The 12,059-nt window shown below is 41.4% G+C and overlaps 1 protein-coding gene across 1 annotated transcript in view; it reads left to right on the top strand.

Annotated features, from left to right (window-relative positions):
- The window catches only part of PTCHD1 (patched domain containing 1), a 43,993-nt gene extending 34,741 nt beyond the window's left edge, over nucleotides 1–9,252 (top strand). Inside the window, exon 3 of the mRNA XM_034755251.1 lies at nucleotides 7,254–9,252. Coding sequence (XP_034611142.1) covers nucleotides 7,254–8,908 — 1,655 coding nt within the window. The 3' untranslated portion in view covers nucleotides 8,909–9,252. The remainder of the gene's footprint in view (nucleotides 1–7,253) is intronic.
- Nucleotides 9,253–12,059: the final 2,807 nt, after the last annotated feature.

The raw sequence follows: 12,059 nt of genomic DNA, 5'->3' as shown, positions 1-12,059 counted from the left end.
TTAAGTAGCCCCTGGAACCACGGTTAAAGTTGCCCTCCCTCCCCCCAGAAATCTGAAATGGTGCCCCTGTGGGCTGGCACAGAATCCTGCCCCCCCGCCCTGCCCGTGCGTGGCCCTGTTGGCTTGACTGGAGCTGCCCTCCCAAATATAGAAGTCAAACTGCTCCTATGCATAAAACACTACCATGTGTAACAGACAGCCATGGAAGAGTGGAACTTCCTCCTCCATCTTTAGGGGGGTGTCCCACTTTCCAAGAAAAGTAAACAAACACACTTGAAACCAAAAGGTAAAACAGTGCAGTTCCACACCACAACGTACTGCTATACTGTATCTATGTGCATGTAAAACTAAGGCTATGTCTACACTAGCATTTTTGTTGGCAAAACTTTTGTCAGGCAGTGGTGTGAAAAAACACTCCCCTGACTAACAAAAGTTTTATCGACAAAAGCACCGGTGTGGACAGCACTATGTCTACGGGAGACTCTCCCTCCAACATAGCTACCACTGCTCGTTAGGGGTTGTTTAATTACACCAGCAGGAGAGCTCTCTGCTGCCGGCATAGGGTGGCTACATGGGAGACCTTACAGTAGTACAGCAGCAGTGGTACAGCTGTGCCACTGTAAGGTCCGCAGTGCAGACATAGCCTTGTGAAAAGGGAACTAATGTTTGATTCCCAGTCTCTCTCCCTGTTTTCCATTACTGAAAAATTCTATTCAGTTTTTCCTTTAAATACATACATTTAAATCTTTTTATGGGGGCTGTGAGAAAACCCACATAATTTTTGTATGAAATTAAAGAGAGCACACTGCATTCTTTAAACACAGAAAATCTAACAGCAGCTGTCATTTTAGGCTGGCAGGGTTGCCTAGTGGATAGAGCACTGGACTGGGACTCAGGAGACCTGCCACAGGGCAACTCATTTCACTTCCCTGTGCCTCGGCCTCTGTGTCTGTAAAATGGAGATAATGATACTGATCTCCTTGATAAAGTACTTTGAGACCTATTGATGAAAAGTACTATGTAAGAGCGAGGTATTATTTATTATCTTATTTTCTAAAGACAAAGATGGGTGAGACGCAGTCTGTAAAAACCCCAGGCTGCTGCAGAAAGTACAGTCGAAATAACTACAGCCTGAATTCACAGAAGGGCTTAAGCACTGCAACCCAGACATCCATACACACTCCCTCCCTCCGCCATTTTGTGTGGAGTTAAGTGTACTTGGACCACATCTACTGGATGCGATCCCATTACGTGAGATAGGTGAGGCAACACGTGTCTTAACCTGATTTGAGGATCACACTGGAGCTTAGGCATGAAATATGTATTCTGGTTCCTGCCTGAGGCAGAAATTTAGGCACCTAGGGAACCTTTACAGCAGACATTTACGAACCGAGTGAGTTTAGGCGCCTACAGGTTTAGGCGGCAGCTGAGCAGGGGTTTTGTGGATTGCAGTAGTACCTAAATCAGGGGGTTAGATGCTTAAGTCTCTCTGTGACTCTGGGCCTACTCTCTGGGCTGCTTCAATCAGAATTGCTGTAATGGATCTTGAGCAACAGCAAACATGACACGGGGGAATCCCCTGTGTCCCAAAGGACTAGCTCTTTAGGGCAACAAGAGGATTTTTGCCCAGTTTCCTCCAGTGCTATTATTAGTTATTTGTATTATTGGAGTGCCTAAGAGCTCCAATCACAGACCAGGACCCCATGTGCTAGGTGCTGTACAAACACAGAACAGACAGTCCCTCACTCTCATTTTTCCAATACCTCATTGGCATTCCTCCAACAACCTCATTTGCCCCTTCAGATCACACTTTCCAGCCTCCACAGCCCTGTCTTTGCTCTCTCTCTACTCATCTTCCTGTTACTGGTGCCAGCTAGTGCCGCCAGGTCCTGCACCATCATGTCTCACTTTTCCTCTCCACCCAGAGTAAATAAATATTTGAGAGCATATTCACGGCTCATTTATTATCGCTATTTACACAAAAGATTGGTTAAAAAGAGTTGTGAATAGTGAACAAACTGGTATAAACAGAAACTGATGATACAGTTAAAGTCACCCAGCCAAGCAACAAAAACAATACCTTTTTATCTTGGTGACCAATCACAGGGCACACACAATGACCTATGAATAGTAAGTAAATGTTTGTAGTGAACAGTTTGCTAATAACCCATTGGCTAAATGTGTTCACACATTATTTACTGAACAATTGTGAAAAACAAATCGGTACAAATAACGTATTGGATAACTAAATAGCAGGAAAAGGGTTAAAATAACAGGATTATTTATTTGCAAGGAATGATCTGATCACCTCTAGCTGATGGCTTATAGGACAGACATCATAACATTGAGAGAGAGAGGAACAATAGAGTCAAATATAGATGGGCAGATGGTGGTTAAAAATGGAGAACATGAAATCAGCATAACCGTAGAAGGAAAGCAAAATTCTTACAAAATGCCTCCATACACTAGACAACAAGGGCTAATCTTTAAAATACTGTGCCTAATTAGCATATGAAATTAGGGCCTACTCCTTTCCATGGATTTCAGTGGGCACTGCATCAGGCCCTGCGTGTGACTGCATGTAAAAACTGTGACTTTGGGCTAGACAATTAAGGACACCTTTGCAGACTTGCAATTTTGAAAATTAGTCCTTCAGTACCCTTCACAAATATTGTACATGATACACAGCATGGTCAAGAAATACACAAAATTCAAACAGAAAATACCAATCCATAATGTACAGAGTGTGTAAAAGACCAAAAAAGTAACCCGTAAAATAGGATGATATGCGAGGCAATCATTTTTTTCAGTTAACTTTCTAGATTATATGCATTTGAGCCTCTCATTTACTTTAATAGTTTTATTAATCCAGTTCCTTTTCAAGTTATCCTCCACAATTATGTAATAGCAAAGTAAAAAAAGTATCCCAAAGTATTGTATTATTAAAATTTGTCCTTGTAGTAAGTGGCAATCAGAAGCATAGGTGCAGAAAGTAAGGGTGTGTGGGGTGCTGCAGCATCCCCAGGTTTTATGCAGGGCCACTGGCCCCACGCCCAGGGCTCCACTCCCCGGCTTGGGTGCTGGGGGCCGGTCCCGTGGCCTGCTCCCCAGCCGCTGGCTCCACACATAAAACCTGGGGGTGCTTCCTGCGCCTGTTCCCTGATCCCAGCCCTCCGCCTGCACTCTGCTGGCCCCACTCCCCGACTGCTGGCCCTGTGCCCAGGGCCCGCACACAGGGCCTGGCCCGCCCGCTCCGCTCCCCAGCCACTGGCTCTGTGCCTGGCCGCACCCCCCACGCTCAGCCTCCACTCCCAAGGCCCTGCACCCGGCCAGGGCTCTGCTCTTGGCCTCGCACGTGGGGTCCCAGCTGCAGGCCCCTGCCCGGGATCCGTTCCTACCCCCACGCCCGACTCCAGCTATGGCCTCGGCCACCTTACCCATGTCCGGGTCCCCCCCTCCCGGAGACACAGCCCTGCTCCCAGCCTCAGCTCGGGGGGGCAGCACGGACAGGAGTAAGGGGGCTGGCTTTCAGCACCCCCACTACTAAAAATGTTCTAGCGCCCCTGATCAGAAGTCAATGTCATCAGACATGACTATTATCCAAAACATACAAACAAACAAAAATCAGACTTTGCATCATTTTTAACTATATCTAAATTTTGCTGTATTGTAAGGACTAAAGCCTGCCAAATTAATGCTTCTATTTGAAATTGTTATGCAAGGCCTTATTATTGCTGAAGCATTATTTTTTTTTTAAATGTGTTCAAACAAAAGCTCATGGTGAAAGTAATTTGTAATATGATGCTGTGTGGAATAGTCAGACATGCCCGTCTCCAGGACTTATGGGAACCATAAAGAGATTAAACCTCTCATTCCTCGCTTTGGCAAGTGATCTGTTACTTTTAAATAAAGGTCAATCTGTCTTTACAAAGAACACAGTGAAAGCAAGCTTAATAGTTTTCCCTACCGAACCTAGAACATAACTATTTAAAACATAATTAACAACGGGGTGGCAGTCACTGATTGTAGTTTTTCCTTTTTCTATGTCTGGGAAGTTTTGGCATCCCCAATTAGTTTTAATAGGGGGCACTATACTAGCTATCAAATTGACAGTCTTGACCTGCCCTCCAGAAGCAGCTGTAAAACAATATTTGGACAAATTAAGATAAATGCCTCATCGGAAAGATGACTAATATTACTAGAAAATGGATATTCATGTTTTATTCCATGATGTAGGGGTTTTTTTAATCTGATATGCATGAGGGCAAGCACTCTGATACTGTAAATAAGAGATGCTGGAGAGAAAAGACACTAGTTACATTAACTCATTTTAGTTCCATATTTCAAATTTCTCTTTTGTTTAAAAGTATCTGTGACTAGTGAGTTCATTGTTTTCCGTTATTACCAGAATGAACAGCCATGCCATCAACTCAAAACATAGATATGCTAATGCCTGCATCAAGGCCAGGGTTATCACATCGGTTTGGGGGATATTCTGATTATGTAAAGGGGAGTGACTATAAGAACTACTTAGGCAGGGGTGTCAAACATACAGCCCACAGGCCGATCTAGCCAATGGTATGTATGTATGTGGCCTTCATAACACACAGATGCTCAAGAATCGATTTATTTTTTAAGAAAATTTTCAGCACTAATGGCAGCAGAGAGAACCTTCCAAATGTGAACCAAATGTAATCAATGCAAAGGTGTCTGCCCAAGTTTGCAGACAGTATGAAACAATAGTGCAGAGATTGAATGCCCCTGACCCTGAGACAATGATTACAGTCCAATTTACACTTTTGTGCCCTTACTAAATATGTTTTAATCACTGAACATTGTTAGTGGAAGGAATGAGGACGAAGATCAGAACAAAGCAAACCTACCGGGTTGGGAATTGGGCGTTGCTGAACAGAAAGAAATGCAGAGAAAAAAGCAGAGTAGACTCACAAAGGCAGGGATGGGGAAGCAACACAGAGAAAGCAGGAAGGGAAAGGAAGAAAAACAAAGGGAAATGCAGTGGCTGGCCCAAAGAGGGTAAGACTTACCACTGAATGACAAATGCAACAAGAAGAAGAAATCATAACTAACTAAATTTTTAGGCCCAAATTCACAAAGGGAGTTAGGCATGAGTCACCTAAGCTAGCCAATGGGAGTTGCTGTCAAGAGGGGAGTATCCTAAACCCCATCCCTCTCAGAGTCAGGCACCTAAGCTGCTTGACTCTAGGAAAGAGGATCCCAGTTCATGGCTCACCAGTGAGACAGGCACTTCCCTGCAGTCTGGACTTAGCACCTAAGTCAGTTTCTGAGAGAATGAGTTAGATCCTGCCTCACTCCACACAAAAGAGCCAGAGAAGGTGGTGTCATCACCGCCCATCTTATAACCTCTAGTTGAGTGGTTAGAGCACTCACCAGTGATGTGGGAGACCCATGTTCAATCCACCCCTCTGCTGAGGTGGGGAAAATGATTTGAACAGGGTCTCTGATCCCTTGGGGGTTGCAGGCTCTAACCACTGATCTATAGGATATTCTGATGTGGGAATCTCTCCCATTGAAGCTGTTCCACTGTGGATAAACACTTAAAGAGTCATTGGGTAAGAAAGTGTGAGCATGATTCTTCAGGTTAGTGTTTAGAGCACTCACCTGACAGTGTGAGACCCAGTCCCCCTGCTGCAATGAATCCCACCCTTAGTTCCTACATAAAAACCATATTTTTCATTTGATCTCTGTGCAAACTTCAAACTGAAGCCAATGTGCATTTCACTGTGAGAACTATACAGTTCAGAATATACACCCAGTCCCAGGCCCATAATTAGCTTAGACTTTAGCCTGGGGGGCTCAAGGAGTTGGTAAAGGCCTGCAAAGACATTGTCAAATGATCTAAGCCTAGGACTACTGTCCCAGAAATCCTGAGTCTAAACACTGGTGCCCCTTGTAGAGTCACTCTATCTCAGTTTTCCTATTTCAAATCAGTTTAGTACTTACCCACCTCCCAGGAGTGTATTTTTAGGATTGATTAGGTATCAATCAGCTGGCATTTTACAAACTTCAACTTATTTATAAGCGTTATTTTTACAGAACTTTTCTCCTCTAAAATACATCTAGTTGTGTCTCATAACCATTCCCATCTGATAGCTCTTTGGTGATGTATGTGAAATGAGTCTGTGTTTGCAGTTTAGTTCTGCTGCAAGTGAGCAGATGTCCACATCACCAAAACCATCATCAGAACTGATACCTTTGTTGGCAGGTCACCATAGAGAGACCAAGGATTTAATGGGCATATAGAACAAAAGAACCAGAGACACAGGGAAAGCCATGCATTTTGCCAATCCTATATTTGTTCTGTGGTTAAATAGAGGATTTCAGGCCCCAGGTTTTACAGTTCAGCTCTTTCATGAACACTATATTTATTTTAAGAGGTAATTAAATAAATTACAACATTTAGGGTTTGGTGAAAAATTAAATGGATCTGCATTTAGTTTTACAAACTGTGTAAGTATACACATTAAAGTAAGAAAAATAAAGCATTATGTAGTTTTGTACATATAAGCTTATTATAATCCCCATTAATTCTGCCTTTCTGCTTTTGTAAAATTTATTCATGCTTTTTTGTTTGCTACATTTCTATGGTTTATCTTTTTTCTAGCCAGAGGACATGGCAAGGGACTGGGAAAGTCTGTGATTGATTCACCCAGCAAAACTCAACTCAGATACAGCATTCCTTCACTTTATTTTTTCCTAGTTTTTCAGCAAGAAGACCCAAATAATGTCCAAGCTCTTCTGGTTCCTAATCGCTTGTTCTAATCACTAGTCAGATCCCACCACCTGAAAACATTACAAACTTATTGAATTTCAAACCATCCTCCATCTCAGGCGCTCTTGAAAACTAAAACCAATGGCTGAGAAAAACAAATATTTTACCTGGTTACCACCAACCCAGTCACACTGATGTGTGGAAACTCTAGTGAACTCTTTACAAAGACATTAGGCTTCCACATGTTGATCATTACCAAAAATACATGATGAAGATACTTGGGTTTGCTAACTGCTTTTTTCATGATTAATGTGCTTCTGCAATTTACAAAATCTTAATATTTTTTTATTCCACAAGACCTTTGCTACTTAAATTAATGGGGGCCAATTATAACTCCTTTGTGCCTTTTAGCATGTCCATGTTAAAAAAATTTCATGCTGTTTTGCCCTTCCTGACTAAAAAGATAACAGTCCTTAAACACTTGCTTTGTTCTTTATTCTAGGTCATGGGTTATATGGGACTTTTGAAATGTTGTCCTCCTGGAGGAGAACTAGAGAAGACCAACATGTTAAAGAGAGAACTGCAGCTGTGTTTGCAGACTCCATGCTCTCCTTTTCTCTCACCACTGCCATGTACCTGGTCACTTTTGGAATAGGTGCCAGTCCCTTCACTAACATTGAAGCAGCAAGGATTTTCTGCTGCAATTCCTGTATTGCAATTTTCTTCAACTACCTCTACGTACTCTCCTTTTATGGTTCCAGCCTGGTGTTTACTGGCTACATAGAAAACAACTACCAGCATAGTATCTTCTGCAGAAAGGTACCAAAGCCAGAGGTATTGCAAGAGAAGCCTGCATGGTATAGGTTTCTTCTGACAGCCAAATTCAGCGAGGACACAACCGATTCAGAGGAAACAAATACTTATGAAAGTCATCTTTTGGTGTGTTTCCTCAAACGCTATTACTGTGACTGGATAACAAACACTTACGTCAAGCCTTTTGTAGTTCTCTTTTACCTTATTTATATTTCCTTTGCCTTAATGGGCTACCTGCAGGTCAATGAAGGGTCAGACCTTAGTAACATCGTAGCAACCGCGACACGAACCATTGAATACACTACTGCCCAGCAAAAGTATTTCAGTAACTACAGCCCAGTCATTGGGTTTTATATCTATGAGTCAATAGAATATTGGAACACAAGTGTTCAAGAAGATGTGCTAGAGTATACTAAAGGGTTTGTGAGGATATCTTGGTTTGAGAGCTATTTAAATTATCTTAGGAAACTCAACATATCTACTGGATTGCCCAAAAAGAATTTTACTGACATGTTGAGGAACTCTTTCCTGAAAGCCCCCCAGTATGCCCATTTTTCAGAGGATATCATCTTTTCCAAAAAATACAACAACGAAGTTGATGTAGTAGCTTCAAGGATGTTCTTGGTGGCTAAGACAATGGAAACCAAGAGAGAAGAACTCTATGATCTCCTGGAAACCTTGAGGAAACTCTCTCTCACATCCAAGGTGAAATTCATTGTTTTCAATCCATCATTCGTATACATGGATCGTTACGCCTCCTCAGTGGGAGCCCCCTTACAAAATTCCTGCATCAGTGCTTTATTTCTGCTCTTCTTCTCGGCATTCCTGGTGGCAGACTCTCTAATCAATGTCTGGCTCACTCTAACTGTTGCCTCAGTCGAATTTGGAGTCATAGGTTTCATGACCTTGTGGAAAGTGGAACTGGACTGTATTTCTGTGTTGTGCTTAATTTATGGGATTAATTATACAATTGACAACTGTGCGCCACTGTTATCAACCTTTATCCTGGGCAAAGATTTCACAAGAACTAAATGGGTAAAAAATGCCCTAGAAGTGCACGGGGTAGCTATTTTACAGAGCTACCTCTGCTATATTGTTGGTCTGATTCCTCTTGCAGCTGTGCCTTCAAATCTGACCCGTACACTGTTCAGGTGCTTGTTTTTAATAGCATTAGTCACCTTCTTTCACTGCTTTGCCATTTTACCTGTGATACTGACTTTTGTGCCACCATCCAAGAAAAAAAGGAAAGAGAAGAAGAATCCTGAAAACCGTGAGGAAATAGAGTGTGTCGAAATGGTGGATATGGATAGTACCCGAGTGGTTGACCAAATTACAACAGTTTGACTTGTTTGTTTGTTGTCTTTTCACAGTAGGTCTTATTGAGAGAAAAGAGATCATTATTGACTAAATATTGGATTTTTGATTTTTCTTTTTCTAAACTAAAACCAAGAATAGCCAAAATGGTGGGGGGGGGGGAGGGAAATTGTACATTAATTGGCCTCCATAACAAAGGTATTATTAGTGAAAGAATTTATACACACACGCAAAGAGTGTGAATTTTAGTCACTTGAGGTAAGATCTAATAAGGGAAGATGGGTTACTAAGCCCTGTTCTGCCTTCTCTATACTGCAGATACAGCTATTATTATTGCTGAGCCCAATCAAATTGAAAGGTCAACTGTCAAGGCTGAACTAACGCTCAGTGTTCATCCGGAGGTAAAGGCTTTACAAACTTTCTGCACAGCAATAATTCAGCTCAATGAGTCAGCTCTGATAGGTCTTAGCCATCACATTGAACTTTTCTTTTCTCTTTTCCTCGAATGAAAACATGCATGCAAGTTTGTATAACAGAAAGCAAATTGAACTAGGGAAGAAGGCTGTATGCAGCAACCAGACACTTTCAGAACAAATTTGTGTTACAAATCATTTTCTTTTCTAAAAATACAGTTATTTTAAAATGTAATTCATCCCCAAGAACATTTTTAAAGTCACGGTTTTTGTAGCTGTTCCTTTTTAAAAAAACAAAAACAAAAAATGTCAGTGTCTCTGGTACGCTAGAAGATGTACGATTCTATTTTATGAATGTCTTGCTACTAGTTAAACAAGGGATCTGCTTTACCAACCGTAGTTTTGTTAGTACTGTACTAACATATACCAACGGCTCTAACAGCAGATAAAAGATGGTGTACTGAATATTTCAGCACCAAAATCCATGAAACAAACCTCAAATACCTAATGTCACCAAGGAAAAGTGAATGTTAGGGCTCCTTTAATAAGAGTCTCTTTCAGGCCATTCACTAGTAATGCACACTAAGAGGATTAATGGGTAGTTTTACATAATGTATAACTTAATCCCTCAATCTTCCTAGAGTAGCTGTAAAGCAATAGCCTTCACAGTTATGGGCTCTTCCAGGAGACAGCAGACCACAAACGCGAGTTATATATTACAGTTCAAAGGTAGGACCACACTAACAGTGTCATGTTTAACTGTCTCCCCAAAGAGCCTGTATCAAAGGGGCCTATTGAAAACACCACTTTTTTTTTTTTTTACATTACTGAATCTTTTTGGAGCATTGTGTTCTAAATCAATAGATATGTCAGCATCTGTGATGTGGAGTAATGTGGATAAAGAAGCATCCTCACCCCCACCCCCACTTAAGAACCACAGGACATTGTTGTGAGGTTTTATACCAACACATAGGCTAATTGATTTGGTTTTGCTAGAGCAGTCTAAATTAGTCAACTAAAACCCAGTAACATGCAGCTGGCTTTTGTGCAAGATGTTCTAGTGACTATTCTCTGTTAACATCTGTCCAGAAAGTAAAAGTACTTGAAAGTATTTCAATAACTGGGAAAATGTTCACTTAACTCATGGGTCGTGGAACTCAAACCGATGTTTCCTGGTGTGTGCTTGGGCTAACGAGGGTGCTTTGGTTTCAGGAGGCTGCATGTGTTACACAATGATTAATGCATGCGTTGTAATGAATTGGTGATTTGCCCATCACTGCATAGTACTGTTCTTTAGCACTAATTCAAAATGGCTCCCATTAGACCTGTGTGAAATCTTCAGATTCCATTTTGTGAATTTTAATTTTCAAAGAAATATTTCTTACAACTTTTTGCTTAGCCAAAAATTCAGACCTTTTACCCTGAAGCAAAGTTTGATGACTATGTAGGAGCAACTGGAAGCTTTAATGCAACTTCATTCTTGGTAGAAAAACTGTCAGACATCCTCAGGCCAGTAGAAAGACAACAGAACCTGGGGATGGTTGGAAAGGTACTTTACAGACCTGTTGTTTGTTTGGGGGTTTTGTTTTGTTTGTTTTTTATATGTTCTTGAGGCTCAAGTCTTGGCCTATAGTTTCCAGCCAGATGGGAGATGGAGAGAGTTTCGGGAACATAGAAAATCAGCTTTGTTTTAGTAAAAATTCAAGACTTTTCATGTGACTGTCTACTCTAAAGTGTGATTCTTGTCTACCTGTTTCACTTCCACTTTCATTTTTTTCCACAGAACTCTAAGCACACTGTTGCTTTTTGTGAGCTGAACTTTGAGAGTCCTTTGGAAGGTCCAATTTTTCATATCTGTTTCTGAGCTTGATGTAAGTCTTTAAATTAGGTCCCCAGATCCACATTTATTTCAAATTTTATGTGACAGTCATTATTGTCATCCAAATAACACTTAATTACTCTTCATTAGAACTGTTCAACAGATAAATACCTATTTATTGAAGTTTAAAAGCTAGTGTAACTATCAGTAGATTTACTAACATACACTATTATAAACCTCTTTACATTTAAGTTAAATGAATAGCTGGGGCTATCTTTAAGTGCTCCTGAGGGAAGAGATGGGTGTTCAAGCTTGCAGCTTCATAGGTCTCTCATTAAATCTAAGTAAAATGGGGCTTTTTGATATCTCCAAGAAAGAAGGTTAAAAAAAGTTAGAACACCTACTCTTTTGTCCCAAAATCTGCTGGAGAGAGGGTGTTGACACAAAGTGATATCATTCCCCTCAGCCCCTCAAAAACCCCACCATGAAAACTCCATGTAATGAGGTTTGGGTGTACACACATGTGGGGCTTTGCCTGGGTTTATCAGAGATTGGGAAGGTCAGGGAGGAGCTACTTCTGCAGCATCACTTCCTCAGAGAGACTCAGAAGAATTTTCACACATACATTCATCCTGACCCTTCCACTTCTATTCCCCACCTTCAGAAAGAGGCTAGGCACAGTCAGGGAGCCAGGATGATTCCTTAGGATGCTCTGGGCCAAAGGCAGGCTATATTCACCACAGTATCGATTAAAATGTGTATAATTTAGGCTCATATACCAACCCAGAGCTGGGGTTAACACTGCACAAGAGATTACCCTTAACAAACAACTACAAAACCCCAAGTGCCTGTAAAATTCTGCTCACCCTGTTTTAGAAAGCCATCTTAGTTTAAGCAACCAGTTTTGTCACACCCTTGAGTGATCCCTTGCCACAGGTTTCACTGTGTT

Source organism: Trachemys scripta, chromosome 1 (genome assembly GCF_013100865.1).
Source record: "Trachemys scripta elegans isolate TJP31775 chromosome 1, CAS_Tse_1.0, whole genome shotgun sequence".
Classification (NCBI taxonomy): Eukaryota; Metazoa; Chordata; order Testudines; family Emydidae; genus Trachemys; species Trachemys scripta.
This window is presented reverse-complemented; position numbering and strand designations above follow the sequence as displayed.